The 22,067-nt window shown below is 43.4% G+C and overlaps 1 protein-coding gene across 1 annotated transcript in view; it reads left to right on the top strand.

Moving 5' to 3' along the window:
* Positions 1 to 22,067, top strand: part of LOC120024575 (CD2-associated protein) — a 71,701-nt gene that overhangs the window by 28,589 nt on the left and 21,045 nt on the right. The window contains exons 3-11 of the mRNA XM_038968859.1: positions 1,820 to 1,991; positions 4,176 to 4,276; positions 4,707 to 4,827; positions 7,364 to 7,542; positions 10,528 to 10,615; positions 11,271 to 11,365; positions 14,416 to 14,514; positions 14,670 to 14,726; positions 17,243 to 17,279. Of these exons, the coding sequence (XP_038824787.1) occupies positions 1,820 to 1,991; positions 4,176 to 4,276; positions 4,707 to 4,827; positions 7,364 to 7,542; positions 10,528 to 10,615; positions 11,271 to 11,365; positions 14,416 to 14,514; positions 14,670 to 14,726; positions 17,243 to 17,279 (949 nt within the window). The remainder of the gene's footprint in view (positions 1 to 1,819; positions 1,992 to 4,175; positions 4,277 to 4,706; positions 4,828 to 7,363; positions 7,543 to 10,527; positions 10,616 to 11,270; positions 11,366 to 14,415; positions 14,515 to 14,669; positions 14,727 to 17,242; positions 17,280 to 22,067) is intronic.

Genomic DNA, 22,067 nt, shown 5'->3' on the forward strand with positions numbered 1-22,067 from the left:
TGTAAGACAGAAATAGTTGCTTTATGCGTGCTGTACGTTATGGCATGACACGTCACGATGTAACGGAGGGTCTGTTTTTTTCAACTTTTCTCCAATACTATAGAGCCATTACCATGTTGATCAACGCTTGAATAGAAACGTAGTTCACACCCCCGATCCTGAGTTCAAGAGGCATTTTGAAGTCAACACAGTCGCTACAGTCCCATTAGTTTTCTTTGTAGCCTCATTTGAATGTTGCGGTTGCTCACATTTGTACGGAATGGGGTGAGTTTACGTTACCTAGCTATTACCAGTACAACCAGCCTGAAAACGATGCCCAGTAGAAACTGCAGTCATTTCATTATTCTAAGCAATTATTTAGGAATCTTTGTGATTAAGTATTAGCTAGGTTGCCACTTGTTGTTCGCCTATTGAAATTGAATTCAGTTAATGAAAATAGTTAGCTAGCTACTTAACCCTGTTGCCCAAAGCTAAAGTTATAAGCAGCCAGCTCGCCTCATCTGGCTAGTGAGGCTCTACCGTACCAGGTTATGTGTTGTGAAACTAGCTACAATAAGGATTAGGCACAATAGTGGAATTTGCGGTTTGTCTTCAAAATAAAAGTATGTCATTGACAGTGATGCAAATTAATTCAAATAGTAGAATTATTCCATACTTTTATTTTGAATGCTAACCACAAAGTCCACTATTGTGGGTAATCCTTATTGTGGCTAGCTTCACATAGATAAGTCAAATAAGTTAATACATTTGGGTTATTTTAGATGACACCTAGCTATATAGTTAGCTAGCTAACTATAGCTACTGAAACAGATTATGTCGTGTTATTTGACGGCGTTCCATAGAAATCCTGGTTGAGAATGGAACATATGAACAACGAAACAGCACAGCAAGTAAGTGAAAGAAATTGGTTTTGATTATGTTTTACTAGTAATGGGGACATGCGTAAATGTCAACAAAATAACCTTTATTTAACTAGCCAAGTCAGTTAAGAACAAATTCTTATTTACAATGACGGCCCGGGTGACGCTGGGCCAATTGTGCACCGCACTATGGGACTCCCAATTACGGCCGGATGTGATACAGCCTGGATTCGAACCAAGGACTGTAGTGACACCTCTTGCACTGAAATGCAGTGCCTTAGACCGCTGCGTCCGTGTGTGTGTGTGTTAACTATTTAACTGTACTAGAATGCTTAAAAGGCCGCTAAAATTTTAAATATTGGTTATCAGTATCGTATTTTATTTTTTTGCAAAGAAAATATCGGATATCGGTATTGGCCAAAAATGTCATATCGGTGTATCACTAATTCAAATAGTGCCCTGCAGTTTCTATTCCCATATGAAACTATGGACGTATTGAACATCTCAAGAGAATATCTTGAGAATACACACCGAGTCAAATAGAATCTCCCGAACTGAACTCAATACAGTAGGCCTACCTCTCGTGCCCACAGCCTCACAATCTCATTGAGCCAGCTAAGTTAAGTCTACGCTGAAACTGCAGCCTCGCGAACCTTATCTAAATGCAGCCCCAGGAGGAGTTGGCTAGCTAGCTCACAGCACACAGCAAATCAGCAGACATCATCATGATTGGGGAATTTCATTATGTGATTGATACTACATTCACATTTTAGTCAATTAAACTACAATAAGTGCATTTTACTAAATTAGTTTAAGAAAAACACAGATCACAATCATTGCTTTCTTCAAAACAGCCACTATCAGCAAGATCAGTGTAGGCTACATGTAAGTGATCCTCTTTATAATTAGCCTAAATTAATCATTGTCCTCTCTGCTGTGTGTGGTGTCTCTGGTGGCAGGAGATGAAGAAGGAGCTGAATGTGACAAAAGAGGAGGCCAAGGAGGAGGCGCAGCCCCAGCGGAGAGAGAAGAGTGCAGGGAACGTGGCCAACCTGGTCCAGCGGATGAGCACCTACGGCATCCCAGCTGGGGGCTTCCAGCCACACTCACAGCCACGCGGTCTCAAGAAGAGTAAGTCAGGTGTGTGTGTTAACAGTTGGCTGTGCTTTTATTGTTTAGGAACACATGTAGATGTCTCTACTCAAGCACTACCTGAAAAACTTGGAGGAATGCCTAGTGTCTTCCCCCATTCATTTCTGTGGACTTCAAGGGATATTTCTGGATTTTGTCAAAGAATCACTATCTTCTTCCCCAGAGTCAGATTAACTCGCGGAAGCTGATAACTAGCGTTGCCGCAATTGCTAAATAGCGTTAGCGCATTAATTGGAATTCTATGGGAACAGCTAGCAGGCAGACATAAAAATGGTATCTAAGAGTTCATCTGACTCTGGGGAAGTAGATAAAGGGCTTAATTGCCAAAATCCCAAAGTATCCCTTTAATCTACCATAGGCTAAAGCCTACTGCACACAGATGGAACCCACACATTAAAATATGTAATGCCAATACTGAATGACTCTTGAGTTGTGGCTCTAACTATATTTCCCAGTAATGATGGCATTAAGACAAGTGGATATATTCATTTCAATAGTTTATTATGTTCATATTTAGACATGCATGTACTGTTTTGTCTCTGAATTGGTTCCTAAGCTTATTCCTGGACTAAAAAGCACTTTCAATGAAGATTCTCTCATTGGGCCCATGAAGCAGGACTTTAAGGTATCTTAGTTATTAATTTTCCTTTACTACCCACAACAAGCAAGAGAAGGTGTCAAGAAGACTAGAGAATGCTTCTTTTTTTTTTTAGATTGTAAACCAACAGAGGTTATGTTCCTCTCTTGAGTATCGCTACTTGAATATAACGCTCAGAATAAACTGCTTTCATTTCATGTTTTCCATCTCACTGTGGGAGGAAATAAATCCGTTTTCTCTTCTCTGAAGTGTGTCATAGATTCTAGGTGGATACTGGATATAGCCTATATATCACCTGCTACTGTATTTGCTAGTCATGGAGGCTTTTCTTCCACCTTGAGTCTTTGTATAGCCTACACAACCATTCTCTTGTGACATTTGTCAATATAACTTGATTTAATTAGTGTCAACAGCAGTGTTACGTAAATGTCAAGTAGTCCCTATTGAAATGCAGCATTAAAGTGGAGATGACGAACTTCTGATAATCGTCTGTCTCTGCAGAGGCATGTGTGTGATGGTATTAACAGCAGCACTTGGTGCGACAATGATGCGCACTGACTGTAGTGGAGCTCTTGCCACCTGTTGTTAAAAGTTTTCAGAGATCAGTATATTGGAATGAACAAAAACATTCCGGAGCCTGAAATTAGTACTCGACCACTAGTCAAATGCTGGTAAAATGTCTGAGGGGAGGGTGAATGGTGGAGGACCAAAAAGTTAGTTTCAGGCCCTATACACATGGTGTAGTGTTAGTGCAGTTCTAGTGAGCAGCCATTAGGTCCCCTCTGTGAGGTGACTTCTTGCAGTCTAGTTTACTCTGGCCAAGTCCCAATTTATCTCTCCTTCCTCCCAAAATGTGCACTTGTTCACTTCCATTCACTGATTTGTGGGAAGTGGTGAATGAGAGTACACTTCAGGAGAAAGGAGATATTATTGGGACACATCCCCTCTGTGCAGCTTTGAACTGCCACAGGAACACCTTGCTGAAAGTGGTGTAGTGCTTCTTGCAGGAGGGGAGTATTGTCATCCACTTCTTAGATTCAGACACCCTCTAGGGCTGGGAATTGCCAGGGACCTCGCGATACGATATCACGATACTTAAGTGCCAATTCTATATGTATTGCAATTCAATACTGTGATTTTATTGCAATTCCATGGTCCAAACCTATTGCTCACCATATGTCTGCTGCAGAGGGACAAGAGAACCATGAGAAAATAACACGTTTTGATCAGTCATGGAAATAAAAGTGCTGAAAACTAATTTGCTCCCCATTTAAAAAGATGGAGAACAAGCTATGAAGGAAAGTTTTTGTGCAGGTACAGCCTACTAGCTCAAAAATAATATTGCGATTATTGTCAAAACGATAAGATAGCATCAAAAATAATATCCCGATATGTAACTGTATAGATGTTTTCCCCCATCACTACTGCCCTCCTCAGGACACCAGGGTACACATACACACGTGTGTCCAGGAAGTTGAAGCCTTGAGGTGGCCCATTGAGCAGCGAGCAGACTGATGTAGCTGGTGTTCCCAGTCTTCTCAGGCTCCTGTCTTTTGTGGTTGCAGAACCTAAGAAGCGGCAGTGCAGGGCGCTGTTTGAGTACGTGCCCCAGAACGAGGATGAGCTGGAGCTGAAGATGGGGGATATCATCGACATCAATGAGGAGGTGAGGCTAGTGTTTCGTTACACTGCCCTGCATTGAGCTATTTCCGCTGCTCGTCATGACTTTCCTGCGTTGGGTTTCCTTACCTGAGCTTAATTTAATGTCTCCTTGTTAGACCCATTGTTCTGTTGAGAGTTGTAGTCTTTCCTTTTCTTTTTAGAGGATAAGTTTTGCATGGGAGAATAAAAGAGAATTGCCATGATCTCTGTAACTAACTTTCTGGTCATTTTAATTCTGTTTACATATTACCATTACATTGGATGCAAATTGTGACAGCTAATAGTATCTTAGGCTGGTGTGATTTATGATAAGGTCTATTCTATTATCATAAGGTTATATTATCATTTACAGATAAGGTGATTATGAGGCATTTATTCTAAGGTGATTAGATGTTTACATCAGGTATTCATTGGCTCCTGGTTGGTTGTTCCAGGTAGAGGAAGGCTGGTGGAGTGGAACCATGAACGGCAAATCAGGACTGTTTCCCTCCAACTTTGTCAAAGAGATGGAGACGAACGCAGACGGACAGACAAATGACTTAACAGATGAAGCAGGTAATTTTGGAGCTGGCAGAGCTTCAGTAATGAAGGCGTGACTCATGTTTAAGCAGAGCGTGTCATAACAAGTTAGTGCTGCTAAAGAATGTAGCTTCTTGGCTGAATCTCCAGGCTTTTATGTTTTAATTATTGTGTCTACATGAGAGACGTCGATAGCCTACCTGTTGAGATGAGTGCATTCGGAAAGTATTCCGACCCCTTGACTTTTAACCAAATTTTGTTACGTTACAGCCTTATTTAAAAAATTGATTAAATCGATTCCCCCCCTCATCAATCTACACACAATACCCCATATTGACAAAGCAAACACCGGTTTTTAGACATTTTTGCAAATTTATAAAAATACTGAAATATCACATTTCCATAAGTATTCAGTACCTTTACTCAGTTGTTGAAGCACCTTTGGCAGCGATTACAGCCTCCAGTCTTGGGTGTGACGCCACAAGCTTGGCACACCTGTTTTTGGGGCGTTTCTCCCATTCTTCTCTGCAGATCCTTTCAAGCTCTGTCAGGCTGCACAGCTATTTTCAGGTCTCTCCAGAGATGTTCGAGTCCGGGCTCCCGCAGGACCACTCAAGGACATTCAGAGACTTGTCCCGAAGCCACTCCTGCGTTGTCTTGGCTGTGTGCTTAGGTTTTGTTGTCCTGTTAGACTGGGGCAAAGGTTCACATTCCGAGATCTTGAGCGCTCTGGAGCAGGTTTTCATCAAGGGTGTCTCTGTACTTTGCTCTGTTCTTCTTTCAATCGATCTGTCTCTCAGTCCCTGCCACTGGAAAAACAACCCCACAGCTTGATGCTGCCACCGTAGGGATGGTGCCAGGTTTCCTCCAGACGTGACGCTTGTCATTCTCAATCTTTGTTTCATCAGACCAGAGAATCTTGTTTTTCATGGTCTTAGAGTCCTTTAGGTGTCTTTTGGCCAACTCAAAGCGGGCTGACATTTGCCTTTTACTGAGGAGTGGGTTCTGTCTGGCCACTCTACCATTTTAAAAGCCTGATTGGTGGAGTGCTGCAGAGATGGTTGTCCTTTTGGAAGATTTTCCCATCTCCAAAGAGGAACTCTGTAGCTCTGTCAGTGACTATCGGGATCTTGGTCACATCCCTGACAAAGGCCCTTCTCCCCTGATTGTTCAGTTTGGTCGGGCAGCCAGCTCTAGAAAGAGTCTTGGTGGTCCAAACTTCTTCCATTTAAGAATGATGGAGGTCACTGTGTTCTTGGGGACATTCAATGCCACAGAAATCTGTTGGTACCCTTCCCCAGATCTGTGCCTTGACACAATCCTGTCTCGGAGCTCTACGGACAATTCCTTCGACCTCATGACATGCACGGTCAACTGTGGGACCTTTATATAGACAGGTGTGTGTGCCTTTCCAAATCATGTCCAATCAATTGAATTTACCACAGGTAAATGTTTGGAAAATATTTGGTGACGTGGTAAAAGAGGATATCAGTGACAGCTATGTTATGTGGTGATTGTGAGGCGCAATACAAATTCGACAGTCACAAGACAGGACTTCAAATAGGCTTATTGCATGTGAAGGGAACTGTAGCCTACAGTTTCGATAGGTTAAATGGAAACTGAAATCTGGACACTGACTATGGGTCTAATCTCTCATAGCCCTAATATTAACTCCTACAGAATTAAGCATTTCTGGCAGTAAAATGATACACAGGTGTGGAGAAATATTATTTATTTATTTCTGCATCTTGAGAGAATGCAATGCTCAGTTAGATACCATCTGTAGAGGTGCCGCCTTCATCATAAAAGCGGATAGTATTTCGACCACATAAAATATGCGTCAAAGCCAAACTGAAATCTTATCAGAAACACGTTGTGTCCTTTTCACAGCTTTCTTTTTTCTTACAACCCATCAAGCTGATGTCATTTTGACATTTTGCACAGAAAATCTTTCCCGAATTATTTTTATTTTGTATTATATATATATTTATTTATTTATTTATTTTGCTTCATTTTATTTTTTATTTTTTTTGGGGGGGGTTTATTGTATTTTCTCCCCAGTACCTAAGCTTCTTTGCTCCATGAAAGGTGAGAGTTACCGACGTTAACTGGATTAAAGCATTCATTCTATCCATCTATGACATTATTCTGTTGAGCAGGGCTTTATTTAGTCTTCTAGGGCAACATATGATGACAAAAGAGAAGCTACTTGTATCTAGTTATAGACAAGTTGACTAACACACCCTACCAGAATGGCGGAGATTATAAGAAACGTATCTAAATCAGGCCCCCCAAAAAAATCCTGCACCCCCCTTTCTATATTTGTGGGTTATGGTTGACTGAGGGCCTCAGATTATCACTTTATCACAGATAGTCAGGCGGTTTCAGATGGGTTATTAGCAGGTGTGGGTGAACAAACAGCTGACTCGCGCACCACTAGTTTCTGTGTGTGTGTGGGGGGTGCCTAGCTTGTGTATTTTTCTCATGCACAAGTGTGTACATATACAAATGCACGTGTTTCTGCACGTTTTGCTTTGTTCTCTTCGCCTCATGCATTGTGTCCTTCCCACAGATGCCAGCGGTAAAGAAGCTCTGCTCCCCCCCTCGCCCACCCACCCCTCTCCAGGCAATGGAGTGATCACCCAGCCCAAGAAGATCCGGGGGGTGGGCTTTGGGGACATCTTCAGGGAAGGCTCGGTCAAGCTAAAGGCCCGCCTGCCCAGCACAGAGGGAGAGGAGAAGAAAGACAAAGTAAGTGAGCTGAGCCGGTACTCAGAGATGTCTGTCTGAGATGTCACTCACAAGGTGTCATGCACCTCAACAGGTTCCGATAAGGCTCAAACACGTGCTTCCCCTTCAAATAGACTGAAGTCCTCTGAGAACCAATTCACAATTGAGAGGAAGACGGAAATGTTTTTTTAAGTGTCCAAAGGTTCCCAACTGTCTGTTACATAACAGTATAACAATAGGAAGAATGTTTATGGTTGGCGTGTTGACATACTGAGGGTCATATGACTGAAGTCAGAAAGGTATTTCAACTGGAATGCATTGAAACCAATGCTGGTGAAAGTAATACTGTAGTTTTACATTGGATATTATTGGTTTATGAGCTTGTTTTACATTAACTAACATTCTGAGTTCAGCCTAAAGCTGGGTGACATGAACAAAAATACATTTCAAGATAAACTGACTGCATTATCACAGTTACGATAATTTGAACGATATAGCAATGTGCACAAGTTATTTTTTTATATATTACCCTTAAAACTACTACGACTTTGAATGTTGTAGTTATCAATTATCCCATTAACTATCACCCATCTTAGCAAACTTATTTCATTTCAAACTTCACATTTCTCTAGTAGGGCCCTATAAGTTATTTCTTGTAACGAACTATATTAGCAAAATGTCCATGATAAGTGGTCGGTGTCGATCATTTCTGGTTTATCGTCCCAGCGTTAGTTCAGCCACCATTACACATGCTCCTGTATGGGGACCACCAGTCAGCATTGTTTAGTGTTGTGGTGACTGTTTAAGTCCTGGGAGAAGTGATGCAGCGTGGGTTGGGTGTCTTTGTCAACCCTTCCTCCTCCCCAGCTGATAGCCTTTATTTTGGTTGCTAATTGGTTGGATGGCAGGCAGGCAGTTTCCCTGCTCCCTCTGACTGACCTAGTTTCCTGGCATCGTATCTGAGGGCGATATTTCAGCGTACCTGAGGGCGATATTTCAGCGTACCTGAGGGCGATATTTCAGCGTACCTGAGGGCGATATTTCAGCGTATCTGAGGGAGACAAACTACAGCAGCACATTAATTTGCATGGATAGTGATAACTTAATAGTCCCGCTAATAGCACACTGTAGGTTTAGTTGACAATTTCTAGCTTCCATTTAACCCCCTCTGAAACTATTCTCTCATCCCCCCCCTCCTTCTCCCTGTTCTCTCTTTCATGGCAGCGTTGGTTCAGTCTTTGTCCCACAGCTTACAACATGGCATATTCCATTACGCTGTCGTTCACACAGTCAATCCATCAGTAGCAGCATCTCTGGCACTTTCCACTCTCGCTCTCCCCCTCTGCTCTCTCGCTCTCCCCCTCTGCTCTCTCGCTCTCCCCCTCTGCTCTCTTGCTCTCCCCCCTCTGCTCTCTCGCTCTCCCCCCTCTGCTCTCTCGCTCTCCCCCCTCTGCTCTCTCGCTCTCCCCCTCTGCTCTCTCGCTCTCCCCCTCTGCTCTCTCGCTCTCCCCCTCTGCTCTCTCGCTCTCCCCCTCTGCTCTCTCGCTCTCCCCCTCTGCTCTCTCGCTCTCCCCCTCTGCTCTCTCGCTCTCCCCCTCTGCTCTCTCGCTCTCCCCCTCTGCTCTCTCGCTCTCCCCCTCTGCTCGCTCGCTCTCCCCCTCTGCTCGCTCGCTCTCCCCCTCTGCTCGCTCGCTCTCCCCCTCTGCTCGCTCGCTCGCTCTCTGCTCTTTCGCTCGCTCGCTCGCTCTCTGCTCGCTCGCTCGCTCTCTGCTCTTTCGCTCGCTCGCTCGCTCTCTGCTCTTTTGCTCGCTCGCTCTCTGCTCTTTTGCTCGCTCGCTCTCTGCTCTTTTGCTCGCTCGCTCTCTGCTCTTTCGCTCGCTCGCTCTCTGCTCTTTCGCTCGCTCGCTCTCTGCTCTTTCGCTCGCTCGCTCTCTGCTCTTTCGCTCGCTCGCTGTCTCTCTGCTCCTTCGCTCGCTCGCTCTCTCTCTGATCTTTCGCTCGCTCGCTCTCTGATCTTTCGCTCGCTCGCTCTCTGATCTTTCGCTCGCTCGCTCTCTGATCTTTCGCTCGCTCGCTCTCTGATCTTTCGCTCGCTCGCTCTCTGATCTTTTGCTCGCTCGCTCTCTGATCTTTTGCTCGCTCGCTCTCTGATCTTTCGCTCGCTCTCTGATCTTTCGCTCGCCCGCTCTCTGATCTTTCGCTCGCTCTCTGATCTTTCGATCTTTCGCTCGCTCGCTCTCTGATCTTTCGATCTTTCGCTCGCTCGCTCTCTGCTCTTTCGATCTTTCGCTCGCTCTTTCGATCTTTCGCTCGCTCTTTCGATCTTTCGCTCGCTCTTTCGATCTTTCGCTCGCTCTCTGCTCTTTCGCTTGCTCTCTGCTCTTTCGCTCGCTCGCTCTCTGATCTTTCGCTCGCTCTCTGATCTTTCGCTCGCTCTCTGATCTTTCGCTCGCTCGCTCTCTGATCTTTTGCTCGCTCGCTCTTTCGATCTTTCGCTCGCTCGCTCTGACCTAGTTTCCTGGCGTCGTATCTGAGGGCATTATTTATTTTTCGCTCGGGCTCTCTTTTTCGCTCACGCTCGCTCACTTTTTCGCTCGCGCTCTCTCTATCCTTGTGACTCAACAGCTTGTTACTTATAATCTAGAGGACATTCACCTTAGCTGAGACAAAACACAGAATAAACGTAGGCCTGCCTGACTCTACCACTTATCTGTCTGCTCACTCAGTAACTAACAAAGGCTTTCTGATATTGGTCTATGTTTTAGCTTAACTCATATAACCCATATGACATACTCTGTAGCAGACTGGCATACTCTTCACAAACACTGACCTGCACGCTGACCTAACACACTGTCTGTTGACCAATCGGTGAGTCCGCTGATGACCCTGTGCTCAGTGTTCATTCCAGTCAGGCATGCCTAGTCTCTCATTGGTGGGGACCATCTGAGCATTGTACTGTGCATCCAATCATGTCAGTAAATCCATCTGTGGTTTGCTTCATTTTAGCCAATCCCATTATTACCATCTGCCGCAAAGTCCGCCCATTCCAACGTGACAGACTCACAGAAAGCAGAGGGGGACAGCAAAGCAAAAGGTAAGGGGGAGGGTGAAGGTCCCAGTCTGTATGATTAGAAGTGATTGTTAAATACAAAATGTCATCTCGTGTTATGTTCTCAGAGAGTACAATAGGTGTGTTTTGTCATGCACGTAAGGACCATTGTCCAACACTTGATAATCATAGTACAACATTTATGGTGTTTTATTGTGATTGTAACATTTTGTTCTTACATTGAGGTTCAAGTGGGATATATTGTTATGTGGTGTGGGATGTTGTGCTTCCTAAGTGTTCAACTTTTAAAGCCAATGGTAGATTTAGGGTTAGCCAATCGTAAAGGTATCACTAGGAATAAACTTAAAACATCCATCACTTTTAATTAGATTTATTTAACCTTTATTTAACTAGGCAAGCCGGTTAAGAACAAATTCTTATTTACAATGATGGCCTACCTCGGACGACGCTGGGCCAATTGTGCGCCGCCCAATGGGACTCCCAATCACGGTTGAATGTGATGCTGCCTGGATTCGAACCAGGGACTACAGTGACGCCTCTTGCACTGAGATGTAGTGCCTTAGACCGCTGCGCCACTCGGGAGCACTTGACTCTTATTGGATGTGTTTGTTTATTCTGTCGGTTTTGTTGGTGAATGACTGCATTTCTCAAGAACAGTATTGTTCCTCTTTCCCCTCAGTAAAAGAATACTGCAAGGCCACCTTTGCGTTTGAAGCCACAAACGAAGACGAGCTGACACTGAAAGAGGGTGACGTCATACAGATTTTGAGTAAGGTAATTAAAGCCACCCTAACCAGCACCAGCTGCTAGCCTGTGGCCCAGCCAATACTCCGTTGAAAAGTTACTACTTCTCCAAACAGGTTTTAAAACAGTCTACATAACTGTCCCACTTGTAAGGGAGAGAGTTTACTAGAGGATGTATAGGTTTGTTCCCAGCCACATGTTTACACTGTACACCTGGAAAATGTGCCTGTTTGCGTATAGCTATAACACATGTAAACACAGGGAGTTATCTATTTGATCCTGGTCAACATGGTCCATCCCAGTCCGTGCTCCTCAGTGTGTTCATTTCACTTCCCGGACCAGGCCCAGGTATAGTGGTACTGATCGTGCAGTAAGGTGGATGAGGACATTCTCCAGCCCTGCTTGTCTATTCTTCCCTAGTGAAGTACAGTTGAAGTCGGAAGTTTACATACACCTTTGCCAAATACATTTAAACTCAGTTTTTCGCAATTCCTGACATTTAATCCTAGTATAAATTCCCTGTCTTAGGTCAGTTAGGATCAGCACTTTATTTTAAGAATATGAATTGTCAGAATAATAGTAGAGAGAATGATTTATTTCAGCTTTTATTTCTTTCATCACATTCCCAGTGGGTCAGAAGTTTACATATACTCAATTAGCATTTGGTAGCATTGCCTTTAAATTGTTTAACTTGGGTCAAACGTTGCGGGTAAACTTCCACAAGCTTCCCACAATAAGTTGGGTGAATTTTGGCCCATTCCTCCTGACAGCTGGTGTGACTGAGTCAGGTTTGTACGCCTCCTTGCTCGCACACGCCTTTTCAGTTCTGCCCACACATTTTCTATAGGATTGAGCTCAGGGCTTTGTGATGGCCCCTCCAATACCTTGACTTTGTTGTCCTTAAGCCATTTTGCCACAACTTTGGAAGTATGCTTGGGGTCATTGTCCATTTGGAAGACCCATTTGCGACCAAGCTTTAACTTCCTGACTGATGTCTTGAGATGTTGCTTCAATATATCCACATTTTTCCTCCTTCATGATGCCATCTATTTTGTGAAGTGCACCAGTCCCTCCTGCAGCAAAGCACCCCCACAACATGATGCTGCCACCCCCGTGCTTCATGGTTGGGATGGTGTTCTTCGGCTTGCAAGCCTCCCCCTTTTTCCTCCAAACATAATGATGGTGATTATGGCCAAACTGTTCTATTTTTGTTTCATCAGACCAGAGGACAGTTCTCCAAAAAGTACGATCTTTGTCCCCATGTGCAGTTGCAAACCGTAGTCTGCCTTTTTTATGGTGGTTTTGGAGCAGTGGCTTCTTCCTTGCTGAGTGGCCTTTCAGGTTATGTCGATATAGGACTCATTTTACTGTGGATATAGGCACTTTTGTACCTGTTTCCTCCAGCATCTTCACAAGGTCCTTTTGCTGTTGTTCTGGGATTGATTTGCACTTTTCGCAACAAAATACGTTCATCTCTAGAAGACAGAACGCGTCTCGTTCCTAAGCGGTATGACTGCTGCGTGGTCCCATGGTGTTTATACTTGCCAGCTGTTGTTTGTACAGATGAACGTGGTACCTTCAGGCATTTGGAAATTTCTCCCAAGGATGAACCAGACTTGTGGAGATCTACAATTTTTTGCCTGAGGTCTTGGCTAATTTCTTTTTGATTTTCCCATGATGTCAAGCAAAGAGGCACTGAGTTTGAAGGTAGGCCTTGAAATACATCCACAGGTACACCTCCAATTGACTCAAATGATTAGCCTATTAGTCAATTAGCCTATCAGAAGCTTCTAAAGCCATGACATAATTTTCTGGAATTTTCCAAGCTGTTTAAAGGCACAGTCAACTTAGTATATGTAAACGTATGACCCACTGGAATTGTGATACAGTGAATTATAAGTTAAATAATCTGTCTGTAAACAATTGTTGGAAGAATTAGCACAAAGTAGATGTCCTAACCGACTTCCGAAAACTATAGTTTGTTAACAATACATTTGTGGAGTGGTTGAAAAACAAGTTTTAATGACTCCAAGCTAAGTTTATGTAAACTTCCGACTTCAACTGTAGGTGAATGCTGTGAGCAAGAACTGATCCAGGACCCTAGGGACAGATTTGAGTATTTAGTCCTAATGATTCTTTTTAGGATTTTGGTAGACCTGGGTAGTTTGCTGTAGGCACAGCAACATTTTGTAACTGAAAACTAGTGATCATCTTATGGGACCAGTTCAGGTAGTACCTCTTCCATTTCAAAATGACCTCTAAACATGACCCTGATCACCATCGAGCACCCTGCTGTGTTTTGGAAGCAGCGTGATGGTAGGAAGCTGCGTCGTAGCAAGTAAGTGATCTATTGCAGTTAGCTTCCCTTGACATTGGCCAGAGACTTGGGTCCCTGTTGAATTTTACACCCTGAAGAAGAGCATGAGTGCCATGACTGGGAACATGGCCAAGACAGTGCTAGGCCATATGGAGAGGTTGAGTTACCATTAAGAGGTGGCTCTTGAGTCATGTTTTGTTATTTAAGGCAGACACATTATGACAGATCACGTTTCGCTGTTTATTAATCATGTTTAAGTGCCATCTAGTGTCCATTAAGCAGACTTACATGTGATGTCTAACATGAAGTGAGGTTGTAGGAATCTCCACAGATGCCTTTTATCAGCTTTGAAGCTGATATTGAATCAAAAACATAATTGTTTATTCAGAGAATTTGTTTTGATTACCAAATGGCCCGAGGCAAACATTTGGAAACTCTCAGACTCCTGTCCCTTTTTATTTAATTAGGCAAGTCAGTTAAGAAAAAAATCTTATTTACAATTATGGCCTACCCCAGCCAAACCCCCTAACCCGGACGACACTGAGCCAATTGTGCGCCGCCCTATGGGACTCCCGATTATGGCCAGTTGTGATACAGCCCGGGATCGAACCAGGGTCTGTAGTGACTCCTCTAGCACTGAGATGCAGTGCCTTAGACCGCTGCGCCACTTGGGACTCCCTTAGGAGTCTTTACTATGTTATTCTATCCTAGCCTTTTCATGGTAATGTTTAAAAAATGCTTGACCAGTTAAGTTATGTTTCAGGACACAGGGGAGCCGGGGTGGTGGAGAGGGGAGATCGGCGGTAAAGAGGGGGTTTTTCCTGACAACTTTGTGGCTGTGATGTCAGACGCAGACAAAGAGGTATGATGAAAGAAATAGTGAACACCAGATCACATGCAGTATGTGTTCCCTAGTGGTCTTGTCCTTAGATAGCCTTTGTGTAAAGTCAGTCATTTGTGTAATGATCATACATGTTTCATTTATAAAAACGTAAACTATTTCCTTTTATGTTGCAGCCGGCTCCCACATCAAGAGGATCAGTCAAACTCTCTCCCAAGCAGGAAGCAGAAGAGGTAGGCTGGGCTTTCTACATGCTTGTGTTAGAGTACATGGTGTTGGTGTATGCTCACGGAATTAATGTGGGACTTTTCCCTTGATATGGAGAGCAAGTCTAATGAGAGTGGTAGCCTGGGAATGTTCTGTTGACTGGTCAGATTGGGGTCTCTGTCAGGAGTCTCCTGACAGTCATCGCACACTTTAGACTGGAAATGATGCTTTCTCTAGATATTTATACGCGTTCTAGTCAGTTTTGATCTTGTCTCTAGCTAAGCCCTTTCACAGCTGTTCTGTTTAAAGAGAAGTGCAAAATATCACTTTTGTGAGTCTTTGCCTTCAAAAAAAGTATCCTCCAGCTAAATTATTTTAATTTGTTAAGGTTGAATTTCAGGGAAGTTCTTTTAAGAGCAGACTAAAATATTCCTGGTACTTGAACTTCAATGTCCCTGTTTATTAGCTCTGTTGCCTCCCCGGCCCACACAGTGGCTGCTGTTGTGTCACGGCCCGGTGGAGAGACCATGCTGCTCTGCATCACCATATGGGGGTCAATGGGTCAAGCAGCAGTGGTGGTGAACAGCCTTCTGGCCCAGAGCATTAGGAAGTTCTTGTGCCATAATGGATCTCACTGTTGCCCTTTATGTTCTCAGTTCAGCTAGATGCTCAGTAGAGGGCAGACATGAGCAATTCTCCATTAAGAGAGGCGGTCAGGCCAGTCTCTCTCTTTCTCTTCCCTTCTCTCTTTTTCTCTTGATCTCTCTTTCTCTATTTCTAGGTTGTTATTTTGAGCATGTTATAAAGAAGTCCCAGTTTTTGGATTGTTACAGGATACATACTAGTAAAATATGCATCTTTGCGAAGCTGGCAATCTGAATATCAAACTGAAATGTTGCAGTCTAATATTTCAGTTTGAAATTGTCTTCCTGACTGGCTGTATCAATCTTATTATCAATTAGGAATTACCGCAATATTATCATTGCAGCAATTTATTATTTGTATTTATTTTTTGCATGTACAGACGTCTAGTGCTAGCTACATGAACTACCTAGCAAAAAAAATTACTCATAGAATCAATATTTAAAGTTTAATTTACAGGGGAACAACTGTGCTTTTAACCTCCTAACGACTGAGCTTTTAACACCCCATATAGGTGTTCCACTGATGCTGTTGATAGAGTGAAGATTGTTTGTTTATTTAAATATTTTCCCGGTTTCTCACTCTAATGTATAGAGAATGTAAAGTCCCACATTCCCTGTGATTCTTCATGATGCGGACCCTCGTGACCACAGCATGTAAAAAACATCAATTATAGCTCTCAGATTAGATACTGGTGGTAGCTACCACAGTTTGGCTGCAATTCATTCTCAGATATAGCCTTAATAAGGAAAGTTGCCATGGAATTTGTCATCAAACAATGAACACTGTTTTTTTTTTGACAGAGCAAATAGAACAGCAGAGCATGTGCTACGATTATTTGATTCTTCTTTGCTGGACATCGCCTCCTTTTCAAAAATAAAACAAAAACAATAAATGTGTGAGCCTGGGGAGACCAGTGGTGTTTCAACTTTTGCAGATCTCGACTTTAAGATCATTGTAGAACGGAAAATAATTGCTTGTTTTCATTTGGAGTACTTGCTTCTCTTCTGACTGATGCTCTTGCCTCAGCAGCATTAGATGTCTGGCGTCACGCCTCAGCCCTCCATACTCTCACACACTGATGGGCCTGATTCTTTCTAACTCAGGATCAAAGTGTTAGTTGATTTGTAGATCAGTGATTCGGCACAGTGCGTTGCTCAGGCTGACTACATGGAACAGCTGCGGCATTATCTGCATCTGTGGCACATGAAGCCTTGTGTGTTGATTGATATACTGTTTTAAATTGGAGATGTGTCGGGTAAGAATAAAGACGAAACATGTTCGTATGTAATTACAGAAGCCAGGCAGAAAGGAATAACATGAATAAGGAAGAATTTTAAGAAACTGATGAAGACCAAGGACCAACAATGATTGAACCGACCCTGACTTTCTTCTTTGTTAAATGTGATGCACCTGAGCCAAAGTAAACAAATGTTGTTGGTCACTGGGAAAAACATGAAAAGATTGTCCCCCTTGAACAAACTGTTAAACCCAGGGCACCTTTCTTTGTTGCCATAGCGCCTATTCAAGTAGCTAGATGCAGAGAGACACTCCCACACCTTAATACATTTTTTTTCTCTATGCTTAAATAAGCCTTTTGCCTGTCCTTATTGTTGTCCTGTCAGTGCATTATGACTTGTCAGCTTGTGTAACTCCAGGTATTTTGGGTTGCTTTTCTTTAGAAAAAGGCTTGACTTGTTACCTCACTACGTACTGTCATTTTGAACATATTCGCTGAATGTTAAACTGAAAACAGTGGAGCAATGAAGTGCTCTTTCGCGCTCTGCTTGTTGGCCATCATGGTGCATCTGCTGGGAGTCTGTTCATATTTAAACTAATGAGGGCTACAGTAGCTGAATGAGAAGTCCTCTGTCACATTGACCTACTTTTTGTTTTTCAGAGACCCAAGAAGCCACCCCCACCATCAAAAAGCATAGGTAAGGCCTGCTTATAATGAACGTGTGACCGTCGTCAACCTCCTTTTTAGATGATCATGTCTACGATTGTAAAATTCAGGGGCGCAACTTTCTCTGGGGACGGGACTTGTCTGTATCACATTCTGAAATGGCATTTGTGCCCCCCCCCCAGTTTTTTTTTATTGTAATGTGATACACAACGAGGTAAGGGTGTGCTTTAGAACCATGCAGACACCTCCGAGCGGTCGGGTAAGCAGTTTGGAGTGTTTATCCGACTGGATTAAAAATAATAATGATGTCCCCCCCACTTCTAAAACAAAGTTGCGCCCTTGGTAAAAGTACATCGCTTTCATTTAACAGAGAGGCAGGCGGTGGATGACTTGTCTTTCAGTGTTAGTTTCCAAGAAGCAGGAACCTGTGGTTTTGCATGCGACTCTTCACTACGTTTTCAAACTTCCCCACTGGTGTCGTATCTTGCCGAGTGTTAGTACATTATCAATCAATATGGGCAGAAGAACACAAACATGTACCTCTGCTTGTCTATCAGTGCACCCTGTCACCTAATATCATAATCTCTTGTTATGAATGCTCCAGAGGTGATCATGATTGTAGTTAGTCGTTCACGTCTCCATCGGTTTGGTTGAGAAGGCAACCGGTCTTGGGGGTAATGGCCAGAAAGAATGCGATGGAGAGGTGGAGTGTTCTAATCGCTTCCTCGCTTGCTCAAAATGATTTATAGATTGGAACGATTTTCTCAGAAGTGGTGACGGCGATAGCTGTGAAGCTCCGGGGGGGGGCTAAATTGTGACATTATTAATTAATGCACTTCCTGCCTTGAACTGGGAGGACTGTGTTGCACTACGACCCTGAGGGGTTTGGGATTCAGGGAAAATAAACATCTATGAATTCCCCAACTTTTTTGTACCATGTTGTAAATTCAGTCCAGATCTGTATCCTCGATTGTCTGCCAAGGTGAACAGAGATGTGATGCATGTAGATATTTAGGAGCCTTTGACTCCTGTCTAATGGCCCACTGTAGTCTAGGTCCCACATCCCGGCTGTTAAAGCGATAAAACCCACTATACCCGGAGGTCTTAACTTTGCCATAGATCTACATCTCTAGAGCGGTGGTTTTCAATGAGGTGTGCCGCAAAACTTTTCCTAATCTTGATTTTAACAAATGTAACACTCACTTAAATTTTTTTTTAAAAACAGGACCTGTGGAATTAACATGGAATTTTGATTTGGGAGCATGTTAACATCTGTATCGTTGTTTCAAGTCCGGTGCGCTCATGCTGATGTCAAATTTGTATCGTTTAACCTCTACAGGATCGGTGTCCCGACCTTGTGATGATTGAGCTAACGTAGGCTAATGTGATTAGCATGAGCTTGTAAGAAACAAAACAAAATCCCAGGACATAGACATATCTGATACGGGCAGAAAGCTTAAATTCTTGTTAATCTAACTGTACTGTCCAATTTACAGTAGCTATTACAGTGAAATAATACCATGCTATTGTTTGAGGAGAGGGCACAATTATGAACTTGAAAATGTATGAATAAACCAATTAGGCACATTTGGGCAGTCTTGATACAACATTTTGAATAGATACGCAATAGTTCATTGGATCTGTCTAAAACGTTGGACATACACTGCTGCCATCTAGTGGCCAGAGTCTAAACTGCGCCTGGGCTAGAATAATTCATTATGGCCTTTCTCTTGCATTTCAAAGATGATGGTACAAAAAAAACACGTATTTTTCTTTGTATTATCTTTTACCAGATCTAATGTTTTATATATTCTTGCCTTAATTTCACATTTCCACTAACTTCAGTGTTTCCTTTCAAATAGTATCATGAATATGCATATCCTGAGCTACATGCAGTTAGATTTGGGTCATTTTAGACGAACATTGAAAAGGGGTGCATCCTTAATTAAAGGGGCGCGCATCACAAGCCAAGTTATTTTATCATTTTATTTAGTCTCTGAGAACCATTGGCGCAGGCAAGTCTGATTTAGGCTTAGCTCTAACACAGCCTCTGCCATAGAAACAAACGGAGCATTGCTTTGTGTCTGTGGTTGCGCTATTACAATGCAGAAAACCACTTGTCTCTAGCCCAAACCGTTCAAAAGTAAAGACACATTTCATGGGACCTTCATTTTTTTTCTTCTACTGATCATGGGAAGCTCTTAAAGCGGTACACACAAATTAATCATCATGAGTAAGGAACTTTGAATTTTTTTAAACCATGTCACAGAAAATTGATGATTTGCAGTCGTTGGTTAACATGATACAGTGCCTTTAAAGTATTCCTACCCCTTGACTTTTTCCACATTTTGTTATGTTACAGCCTTATTCTAAAATGGATTAAATCAAATCAAATCCTCAGCAATCTACACACTACCCCATAATGACAAAGTAAAAACAGGTTTTTAGAAATATTTGCAATTTTTTTGAAAATAAAAAACAAATGCCTTATTTACATAAGTGTTCAGCTCCTTTGCTATTAGACTTGAAATTGAGCTCGGGTGCATCCTGTTTCCATCGGTCATCCTTGAGATGTTTCCACAACTTGATTGGAGTCCACCTGTGGTAAATTCAATTCATTGGACATGATTTGGAAAGGCGCACACACCTGTATATATTAGGTCCCACAGTTGACAGTGCATGTCAGAGCAAAAACCCAGCCATGAGGTCGAAGGAATTGTCCGTAGAGCTCAGAGACAGGATTGTGTCAAGGCACAGATCTGGGGAAGGGTACCAAAACATTTCTGCAGCATTGAAGGTCCCCAAGAACACAGTGACTTCCATCATTCTTACAGGGAAGATGTTTGGAACCACCAAGACTCATCCTAGAGCAATCGGGGGCGAAAGGCCTTGGTCACGGAGGTGACCAAGAACCTGTTGGTCACTCTGACAGAGTTCCTCTGTGGAGATGGGAGAACCTTCCAGAAGGACAACCATCTCTGCAGCACTCCTCCAGTCAGGCCTTTATGGTAGAGTGGCCAGACAGAAGCCATCCTCAGTAAAAGGCAAATGACAGCCCCCTTGGAGTTTGCCAAAAGACACCTAAAGACTTTCAGACCATGAGAACAAGATTCTCTGGTCTGATGAAACCAAGATTGATCTCTTTGGCCTGAATTCCAAGCGTCACATCTGGAGGAAACCTGGCACCATCCCTACTGTGAAGCATGGTGGTGGCAGCATCATGCTGTGGGGATGTTTTTCAACTGCAGGGACTGGGAGACTAGTCAGGATCGAGGGAAAGATGAACAGAGCTAAGTACAGAGATCCTTGATGAAAACCTGCTCCAGAGTTCTCAGGACCTCAGACTGGGGCGAAGGTTCACCTACCGACAGGACAACGACCCTAATCACACAGCCAAGACAATGCAGGAGTGGTTTCGGGACAAGTCTCTGAATGTCCTTGAGTGGCCCAGCCAGAGCCTGGACTTGAACCCAATCGAACATCTCAGGAGAGACCTCAAAATAGCTGCCCAGCCAACATGACAGAGCTTGACAGGATCTGCAGAGAAGAATGGGAGAAACTTCACAAATACAGGTGTGCCAAGCTTGTAGCGTCATACCCAAGAAGATTCAATGCTGTAATCGCTGCCTAATTTATAAATTAGCAAACATTTCTAAAAACCTGTTTTTGCTTTGTCATTATGAGGTATTGTGTGTAGATTGACTTGGCTATTCTATCAAGCACCTTTCACCTAGATATCTGTCTTTTTTTTATTTCACCATTATTTAACCAGGTAGGCTAGTTGAGAACAAGTTCTCATTTGCAACTGCGACCTGGCCAGGATAAAGCAAAGCAGTTCGACACATACAACAACAACAGAGTTACACATGGAGTAAACAAACATACAGTATGGGGGATGAGGTAGTTGGCTGGGCTATTTACAGATGGGCTATGTACAGGTGCAGTCATCTGTGAGCTGCTCTGACAGCTGGTGCTTAAAGCTAGTGAGGGAGGTAAGAGTCTCCAGCTTCAGAGATTTTTGCAGTTCGTTCCAGTCATTGGCAGCAGAGAACTGGAAGGGTAGGCGGCCAAAGGAAGAATTGGCTTTGGGGGTGACCAGTGAGATATACCTGGTGGAGCGCGTGCTACAGGTGGGTGCTGCTATGGTGACCAGTGAGCTGAGATAAGGCGGGGCTTTACCAAGCAGAGACTTGTCGATGACCTGGAGCCAGTGGGTTTGGTGACGAGTATGAAGCGAGGGCCAGCCAATAAGAGCATACAGGTCGCAGTGGTGGGTAGTATATGGGGCTTTGGTGACAAAACGGATGGCACTGTGATAGACTGCATCCAATTTGTTGAGTAGAGTGTTGGAGGCTATTTTGTAAATGACATCGCCGAAGTCGAGGATCGGTAGGATGGTCAGTTTTACGAGGGTATGTTTGGCAGCATGAGTGAAGGATGCTTTGTTGCGAAATAGGATGCCGATTCTAGATTTAATTTTGGATTGGAGATGTTTAATGTGACTCTGGAAGGAGAGTAACCAGACACCTGAATATGTGGACAACTACAAATACCTAAGTCAGAACCGTCCAGAGTAGTGATGCTGGACGGGCGGGCAGGTGCGGGCAGCAACGGTTGAAGAGCATGCATTTAGTTTTACTTGCATTTAAGAGGAGTTGGAGGCCACGGAAGGAGAGTTGTATGGCATAGAAGCTCGTCTGGAGGTTAGTTAACACAGTGTCCAAAGATGGGCCAGAGGTATGCAGAATGGTGTCGTCTGCGTAGAGGTGGATCAAAGAATCACCAGCAGCGAGAGCGACATCATTGATGTATCCCTGTG

The sequence above is a fragment of the Salvelinus namaycush genome, chromosome 29 (genome assembly GCF_016432855.1).
Source record: "Salvelinus namaycush isolate Seneca chromosome 29, SaNama_1.0, whole genome shotgun sequence".
NCBI classification, from domain to species: Eukaryota; Metazoa; Chordata; class Actinopteri; order Salmoniformes; family Salmonidae; genus Salvelinus; species Salvelinus namaycush.